General features: G+C 53.4%; 1 protein-coding gene across 1 annotated transcript; it reads right to left on the bottom strand.

The window, feature by feature from the left end:
- Nucleotides 1-521: 521 nt before the first annotated feature.
- LOC128979952 (uncharacterized) lies at nt 522-6,656 on the bottom strand. Its single transcript, XM_054398347.1, is given in 5 exon segments — nt 522-800; nt 1,378-1,508; nt 3,539-3,638; nt 6,210-6,359; nt 6,594-6,656. Coding segments are annotated over 5 exon segments (723 nt in total).
- Nucleotides 6,657-9,401: the final 2,745 nt, after the last annotated feature.

Here is a 9,401-nt window from a genome sequence, read left to right as displayed (position 1 = left end):
TTCTCTGCACAATGAGTGCAGAGATTGGAGCTGTCCCCCTGACCTTGCCACGAATACTGGACGTAGCACATAGCCAAAGAGGTCTCACTGGACTTCCCGGCATGGCGTGTTGCAATAGCACGAGGGGTGATGGTTTTAAACCAAAAAAAGGTGGGAACCAGACTACATAGAAGGAAGTAATGGTTTACTATGAGGGTGGGGAAACACTGGCACAGGTTGCCCACAGGTAGTATATGTACCATCCCTGGAAGCATTCCAGGTCACGTGGATGGGGCAGTCAAAGATGTCTCTGCTCACTGCAGGAGGGTTGGACTAGATGGCCTTTAAAGTTTCCTTCCAACCAAATTCATTCTGTGATTCTATGACTTCTGAATGCTGAGGACAAGGGATCTCCAGCATCCCTCATGCCTACAGCCTGGCATTACCTTTTGATCCTTCCACACATTCAGAAATAAGGCACACTAGTTTGAGATTTAAGAGCTCAATTGGTCATTCACATACAGAGGCATCAGAGAGCCATATCAGGTGCACTCAGATTCATCCTTCTCCCCATGTGGCATCCTGCCCATAGTGTAGAACACCTTGTTTGGGTGCAGGTCAATGAAGTGAGCTATGCAATTAGACATGGCAAAGAAAGCAGAAATCATGCCTATGTCCCAGGCATCTTCATGGCCAAACCTATGCCTCTCCAGCTTCTGGAAATGCTCTTCAGTGACGTCAGCATGGCAGACAGCGAGAGCAAACTCCAGCATAGCCAGCTCCCGGCCACTCAGGTCAGCCAGCTTCCAGTTCACAGTGACCTGTGAGAGGGCAGAAAGTAGAGGCAGCAAACAGCCTAACTGGGTGACCACCTTCTTTGTTCTGCAAAACAAAGAGATGGCAGCACACAGGCTCTTACTCAGCATCTGAACAAGATGTCCTGGCTGCCATCAGCAAAGCACAACCACCCTTCTCCTCTCAGGGACAATTTTGCTGAGCAGGCTATGGAGGACCTCTTGAAACGGGACCCAGTGCTGCCAGGATGCTGCAGCTCCCCATTGGTAGCAAGATCCCCCACAGACCAGATTAAACCAGCAGAGAACACTGCAGAAGGGTGAATGCTCTGCAGGTCAACAGTTCCTCCCTACATCTTGTTTGAAGACAGATGAGGATACACAGAACCCATCCTGATGTCCTACTCCTACTGCTCACGAGTAAGTCTACTCGGTCAGGTACTGAGTTAAGGCCTCAGAGGTGAGGATTTCTGGGAACTGCTGAAGACTTAGAGATCAAAGCTTCAGGTGACAAGGCAGACAGGAGGGGGCCATTCCCACCACCCAAAGGACCTCATGGTCCTTTGAAGGAAGGTGGGACACGCATTGCCATAATGCCACTGACCTAGTCAGCCAGCGCTGGCTGCTTGGAGTAGATCCAATGCAGTGCTCCATGTGCAATCACACAGTAGGGACATCTGTTTACAATGCTTGTAGCCACAATTACGAGTTCTTTGTCTGCCTTGCTGAGCTGCCCTACAGGGACAGCAGATTTGGCACAGTTTGCTATTAAAAATGTCCACCACAGCAAGTATCACTGGGGAAACTGGGAGGGGAAGGCTCTGAGAACAAGCTGCCTGCTGGTGGGTGACAGAACAAGGGACAACAGTTTCAACCTGAAAGCCCACAGGCTTACACTGGACATAAGGAGAAAATGTGTTCCAATAAGGGTGGTGAGGCACTGGAAGGAGATGTCCAGAGTGACAAGGGGAGTCTTCAAATCAGGCTAGATGGGGCTTTGAGTAACCTGGTATAGCAGGATGTCTCCCTGCCCATGGCAGCAGGGCTGGAACTACATGGTCTTTAAAGGTACCATAAGGTACCTTCCAGTCCAAACCTTTCTGTGATTCTATGATCATCCATGTGACCAAATTACATGGATAGTTGCTTGTGGGGCACCTAATTATGATGAAGGACATGAGGCTTCGTCAACAGGGAAACAACAATTCTAGATGACAGAACAACTCAGCAAAGGAAGCAGAATTGCTTGTTGACTGAGTAGGAAGCTCAGCTGATGCTTCCCTGCATATGTCTCAGAAGCAAACAGCTGAAGAGGATATTGTCTTTTCTTCCTGTGATGCTTTATGGCTGATTTTACAGAAAACTGCCTTGCTCTAAAACCTGTTGAGCAGGTTTCAGCAAGCAAACATTATTGGCAGCTTTTGAAGGCATAAAGAAAAACACAAGAGATGATGAGGTACTCTAGGACTGGTGCTTTGACCAGTGAGAGAGAGAACTTCCAGTGACCACCAGAGTAACACACCACAGCTGGGTAAAGAGGAGTCAAAATAGGGCTGCTTGCTCTGGTGGCAACATCATGATTCTGCAGGAGAGACACTGAGGAGGATGGGATCCAAAATAGCCTTACTCTTCAGGTCAGACAAAAAGGAAGCATGGGAACACAAAGAGGAAAAGGAGCTCTCATACAGATGGGTTCACAGCTTCATGCCACAGCACAGGAGAGCAGAGAGCTTCACACAGAGACAGCATGTGCCATGTGGGAAAGGTGTAAGGCTGCACTCCTTGCTGCCTGCAGAACTTGCCAAGACACTCCTCCTGAGGCCTCTTCTCACATCAGCAGGAGGAGCAGACTACACACACCAAGTTATTTTACAAAATCTGGGGTTTACTTCAGAGCAAAAGCCATGAGAACAGGTCCTGAGTGCCTGATACCATGGAAGCAGGAGAGAAACATACAGCTATTGACCTGCTGGAGAGCTGCATAGTGTTCCCAGCAGCACGGCTGCTCCCAGCACTCCCTCATCACCATACTCACTGCTCAATCACCCTAGCACAGAGCAAGCAGCTGCTGCAGGGTATGGACACTCTGGGTTCAAAGACACTGGCACAGCACACCAGGAAGCAGAGGGCACATCCTCCTTCACAGACTTCATGCTGTTCTTGGGTAGCTCGTGGCCAAGAACTGTTGTGAAGGAAGAGACAGGCAGGCTCGGCAGGGATCTGCTTCTCTCTCAGGAGCTGGTTTTCACTGGGCCCATGACTGGGACCCCACCTGAGGCACACTGCAGTGCCAGCCTGGTGTGGAACCTGACTGAGCCCTAGGCTGACCTTCTAGCTTTATCTTCTTCATCCCCACAGACCTGAACCAGTTATAGCTGTCAGACCTGCCCTGCTCTGGCATCATGAAGGTACAGCCTTGCCCAAGAAACCATCGCCTGTTCCTATTCCAGGCCAGCACACCCAGCTGCTGGCTCACCTTCCCTTAGGCAGCATCCCTTCCTTTCTCTGTCATGGTATAGAGCACAGTGCAGCAAGGCAGCAGAGCTCACCTTGAGCTCTGCCTTTGAACCACAAGCTAAAGGGTGTGAAGCTGTGTGCAAGAGGAGCAAAGCCAGAAGCAGCCATGCACTTCCAGACTCTGGCAGCTGTTATGGGCTGGGAGAAGACAAAGTGATGGAAGACATCTGAGGGTGTCAGAAGTGTTCCTCCTAGCAACTTTTCACATCTACAAAGGGAAGAGCACTTGGGGTGGTGGTACGGTTTACCTGTGTCTTTGTTCATAATGGCATTGTAGTAAGCAAAAAAAGCTCCAAATTCAGCAGGTCTGTGAGACATAGCTTTGAACACCTTGGGCAGGAATCCAGTCTATTCACGGGGAAAGAAAAACAAGAACTGTCACTTAGCATAGAGAGAGACTTCAACATGTGAGGTTTGGAGCACAATTTGTTAGCAGAGCAGTCCAGGAAGTCTCTGCAGACCCATTTTCTGTCTCCTTGAGCCCACTTGTACATACAGCTGAGCATGACATCAGGTGTTGCTGCAGTGTTATCCTGTGGCTAACTGCCTCACTCACTCCAGCCACAGCACCAATAATCACAGCACCACACTGGTGAGCTGCTCTCCAGAGAGGCTGTCTCCAGATGTGTTGGAGAATGGCTCGAATCTAAGGGACATGGTTTTATGTAACAATTGTTTGAGCAAAATATGTAGGCCATACTCCATCTTTTTGCTTATTGCTCACAGATAGCTTTTAGGCTGATGTGTTGCAGCTGTGTTATTGAACTACAGGATGTGCCAAGGTTACTATGGCCTTGTGGTTGTCCTTGCAGCTGTGTTTAACAGGATGAAAATAAGTACCTAATGAGAGAGAAGTTTGTGGAACTGCACGTAGAATTAATTGCAAGTAGGCGTGACATTATAATTGAGCTTTTTACCTTAAACCAATTAAATGATGACACTTGGTATATTCAATTAAGTTGTACCAATAGAATTATGCCACCTGTGCATATTTAGCCAAAGATGCTATATAAGCTGTGCTTTTGAACCATAAAGTTGAGACTTGCTTATCAATCATATTGATTGTGCGGGTCTTCCCTCGCCGTGGGTTCTCCCTGACAAGTTCCTGACAAGCAAGTTCCCCAACACAGATGTTCTTGCATTTGATCATCCCAACTCTCCCACTACTCTCCTGGTCCCTTCAGGCTTACACGACATGAGGCAGGGTTGGCCCAGCCTGAGCCCTTGGCACACAAGTGCTCTATGTGCTGGCACAAGGATGCTGCCCTGTTTCACTCTGATTTGCCCCCAGTAAATGCTGATGCCCAGGCTCTTTCTTCACCTCTTATAGAATCATAGAATCAGCCAGGTTGGAAGAGATCATCCAGTCCAACCTATTACCCAGCCCTATCCAATCAACCAGACCATGGCACTAAGTGCCTCTTTTCTTCTTCAAGTCTTTTCTTGAACATCTCTAGGGACAGCAACTCCACCACCTCCCTGGGCAACACATTCCAATGGGCAATCACTCTCTCTGTGAAAAACTTCCTCCTCACATCCAGCCTAGACCTCCCCTGGCACAGCTTGAGACTGTGTCCCCTCCTTCTGCTGCTGGTTGCCTGGGAGAAGAGACCAACCCCCACCTGGCTACAACCTCTTTTCACATAGTTGTAGACAGCAATGAGGTCACCCCTGAGCCTCCTCTTCTCCAGGCTAAGCAACCCCAGCTCCCTCAGCCTCTCCTCACAGGGCTTGTGCTCCAGACCCTCACCAGCTTCATCGCCCTTCTCTGGACACATTCCAATACCTCAATATCTCTCTTGAATTGAGGGGCCCAGTATTGTTTGATGTCTCCACATGCAGGACAAGCTGCCTGGGTCCCAGCAGTCAGCTAGAATTTATCAGCCCTGGTGCCTGGCTGCCCACTGCATTTCTGAACAGACTGGGTTTGCTGTAATTGTGAAAGAGCCCACAGGCTCTTCAGGCTGTCATGGAAAAGGAGAGCAACTTCTCCCCTTCCCTCCACTGTCCCACAACTGCCTGTGCCTTCCTCCTGTCTTGCCCTCTGCTTGCTTCTAGGTAACCAAGGGGAAGCTCTTCCCTCATTGTGCACAAGCCACCAGTTTACTTCAGAACCTCTGGAAACAGAGGTTGGCACCACTGTTGGGATATCTAAGCCTTCTAGCTTCACTGGATCCTACACAGGTCACTGCTGATCCTTGCAGCACACAAACACACAGGGGCTTGCGTTACAACATGTGACACTAGAGCTGGCTCTTCCTCTGTACATCGTATTTACCCTCAAGACTGCTGACTCCTTTGTTATGCAAGCTTCACTAGTGCTGCTGCAAGCAAAGGGATGGACAAGCACCACCCCAAGTCTCCAGGGAGCTGTGGCTGGTGGAGTGCTTCAGCCACCAGGAAGAACTGTGTGGCACTCCTCTCTTCAGCAGAGAAGGAAACTCTTGTCCAGTTCCCTCTTTCTCCCCTTACAGTTTGCATCAGGCTTACTGTACTACCACCATGCAGCCTGTTGGGCTTGGGAGAAAACATGGCCAAGTTCAAACGCAGAAATACCCTGCACCTTTCAATAGTGTCATCAAAACAGCTCCTCCCTTGCTTTTTCTCCATTGATAGTGTCAAAAACACCTCTAATGGTTTGTCAAGTTTCTGCTCTCCCAGAAAAACAAATGCTCCAGCTCACTTGAAATACCATCTGAAACAACCCACTGCTCTCATGGAACCAGCCAGACTCAAAATCCTGTTGACACACTGCAGCAAAATCCCTATTCTGTGGACTGGAAGGGGCTTTGCATGAAGTGCTGGCCAGGCTGGTCTCCTGTCAGCTTTGCGTTAGCCCTAGCTGGACCAGAACTGTTCTCTTACTGCTCAGATTTGGACCCTTTCCAGTGGCAAAGTCTTGCAACAGAACTCTTTTACCTTTTTCTCTACTTCTTCCATGACCTCCACGATATCATACAGCATGTCCTTCTTGGGTACCGGGTACTGCCCAACAGGCCTCTCCTCCTTGATGCTGTATGCCAGCCAGGGCTGCCTCCAGAGTGCCCCTGAAGCCAAGAGAGGCAGCAGCTGGGGAGAAAGGGGGTAGGACAGTTTGTTATTTGGAAGGAGACATATCTCCTCAGCAGCCTTTAGCAGGAGGACCTTCCTTCAGCTGTTCCTGCTATGACAGAACTCGGGGTCACCTCTGCAAGCTACTTGCTGCTCCATCAGGAGGGCAGTCAGGGCCCTGGGGAAAAAACACCCAAGTCTCACTCCTGACTATAGCCCAAAGCTGCTCTGTGGGCACCTGGCAAGCATCACCTCCCCTTGCCTCTCTCTTATCCACTGCCTCAGCTGCAGCTCCTTGCAGCCCTCAGCAGCCATGGACTAGCCCACCTACACCACTGCTGAACCTGTGGCCACTCCTCAGCTCAGGAAGTGTCTGCCACCAATAATGCTGTTTTCTGCCACAAAGCAACATCACAAGGACACCCACTAGTGGCCCTAACAGATCTCCGCCAAACAAAGGGGAGAAAGAATAGATTCAGGGCCTTTTATTTTTCTGCCAATGAGCCCTCCAGGCAAAGACACCTTCCCTCTTCCAGAACAAGATGGGACAGCAGAATCAGGCCTTCTGGATGCCTAGAGCAGACAGCATTGGGCAGTATTAGGTATGGACAAGACTATGCCACTCTTCATAATACTCCACTGCTGTCAGCTGTGTGGCAAATGGCTTTATGACAGCAGCTGCTGCATCTTTATGAGCATGCTGGGCAGGGGAATAGAGGGACTCAGTGGTGGGCAGTGGATGCAGGCAGGGAAGCAAAGCCTGGGGATCCTGAGCCCAGCTTGGAGCACACCTTGAGTGCCTTCCTGGCTCTCCACATACCACAGCAGTACAGGACCTTCCCAGCAACACTGTAAGGATACCTAATCACCCCACCAGCACATAGTGATCTCCACAGTTCTGGGGTGAAAGCGAAACCTGCTGGATCAGACATTCTTAGTGTTTTTTCTTGGCATATACTTCAGTTCTGGCCTGAAATACCAACATACCACTGCAGCATAAACCAGCAACAAGGACAGCTGCATCAGAGACACCTCCACTTGCTGCTTTAAGGAAGGAAGACACTGGAAGAGCAGTACTAGAATGTATCCAGGGCTGACAATGATGAGAAGAGCGCTAAAGCAAGTGTGAACAGGAAAGCCATCTCAGAAATGAAACTTCTCAGGACAAGTAAAAAAATGCACCGAGATGCAGCAAGCAGCTGCTTGAGGCACCTGGAAGCAAGGGCTGCCCCCACACGAGGGTCAGCTGTACCCCAGGTGCAGGCCGGAGCAGGCCCGCACACGTCAGAGCAAGGCTCCGGTGGGTTTCCCACTCTGTCATGGGAGGACAAGCGCCGGAGGGCGCAGGGTGCGTGCCACGGGGCGGCAGCTTCTCGGCGGGAATTCATTCTCCATTTGCGACGGTGTGTGACAATCCGAGGACGACCGGGGAACCGGCCAGGGGCAGAAGACGGCGGCTTCGGCGGACCTCCACGGTTCCGCGGAGGCCGCAGCCGATGTAGATACCGCTGTTCTGTTCCACCGCCTCTCCCGGGAGAGGACGGCCGGGCCCGCCGCCGGGGCAGCCGAGAGCACCGAGACCAGACCCGGCCCCTGGTCCGCGTTTGGCCAGAAGCCACCCTCACAGCCCCAGAGGTGCCGAGTCAGATCCATCGCTTCCCGCTCAGTCCCGGGCCGACCGCTACTCACGGGCGGACGGGCGCGGCACAGAGCGCGCAGCGCGTCCCCGCTCACCCGTCCTCCCGCCGCGGGCCGAAGAAGAGGGGGCCGAGACGGGTGGGCGCGGCTCGGCCCGGCCCGGCCCAGCCCAGCCGGCCCTCCCTCGGCAGGCCCCTCCGCCCCCTTCTCTCTCCGGCCTGGCGAACGCTCGCCTGCACCCGCGGCGCTGCTGGCAGCCTCCGTCCGGGGCGCCGGGCCTGCGCCCGCCCCGCCCCCGCCCCTCCGGCTGCAGCCCCGCCCCGGAGGGAGGTGCGGCAGCGATGGAGGGAGGCAGTGGTGTTGGTGGCGGTGTGCGGGCGGAGCTCGAGCAGGAGACTGCAGTATCTTGCGAGGCCCTCCGCTTGCTGCAGATCGAGCCCTCGGCCGTCAGCCCCGGCGCAGAGCAGGCGGACGGCGCGGCGCCGTGCTCGGTAGGTGTTGCGGCGCAGGGCCGGCCGGGCAGGCCGGGCCGGGCCGCTGGCGGCAGGAGCCCGCAGGCCTGAGGCTCCGCTGCCCCCACAGCGGAACGTGCTGAGGAAGCGGAGGCGCTGGGAGCGGGTGCTGGCGGCGAGGAGGAGGAAGCGGGCGCAGGAGCGGGAGAGGAGCAGAGCCCGGCGGGCCGAGAACCCAGGTGAGGGGCGGCGCGTCGCGGCCCCGCCGAGAGAGGTCTGGCTGCGGGTTGGCGAGGCCCCACGGGGCCTGGGTTGCCCTCACCTTGCCCTGCCGTGTCCCCTCCCTGTCCTGTCCTCTTCTTTACAGGGGCTGCTAGCCGGAATGGTGGCAGGGCTGTGGCCTCCCTCGCGAAGGAACGACTTTTGGCGGCCCGGGCCTCGGGACCCTGGCTCTGCATAGACCTCGGCGTGGCTGCCCATATGACAGAGAAGGTATGGGGGCTTCTGCATGGGTGCTGCCTGCCAGCACAATCCTTCTCCAGGGTCCAGAAACCTCCTAGAGATCTAGCGGACATGCCTCATTGTAGTCTTGACACAACCTGGCAACTGCCCTAATCATAGCATCATGAGTGCTTTCGGTTGGACAGGACCTTTTAAAGGTTGCCTCAGCCATCCATCTCATCTGTCTGTCTCTCTGTTCTGCAGTGTCCAAGGGAGAAGGGGTGGCTGAGGCAAGTTGCTGGTTTATTCTAGCTGTGTTGGGAGACTGAGAAAATCTCCAGCCCCCCTAGAGCTGGGACATTTGAGGGTGTGCACAGCAGCTCTCTGAAATGCAGCCTCTGGCGGTTGCTGGCTTCTCCTCAAGGCTCAGAGGTGGCTGAACTGTGCTTCCCAGAACAGAGTCTCAGCAGGTGCTGGGTGACACAGCTGTCAGGGCTACTTGCAGGCTCTGGGTGGAGCTGTGTGCCCT

Source organism: Indicator indicator (genome assembly GCF_027791375.1).
Source record: "Indicator indicator isolate 239-I01 chromosome Z unlocalized genomic scaffold, UM_Iind_1.1 iindZ_random_scaffold_80, whole genome shotgun sequence".
In the NCBI taxonomy this organism is placed as follows: Eukaryota; Metazoa; Chordata; class Aves; order Piciformes; family Indicatoridae; genus Indicator; species Indicator indicator.
The sequence above is the reverse complement of the archived record's forward strand: the minus strand, read 5'-3'. Positions and strand labels throughout refer to the sequence as shown.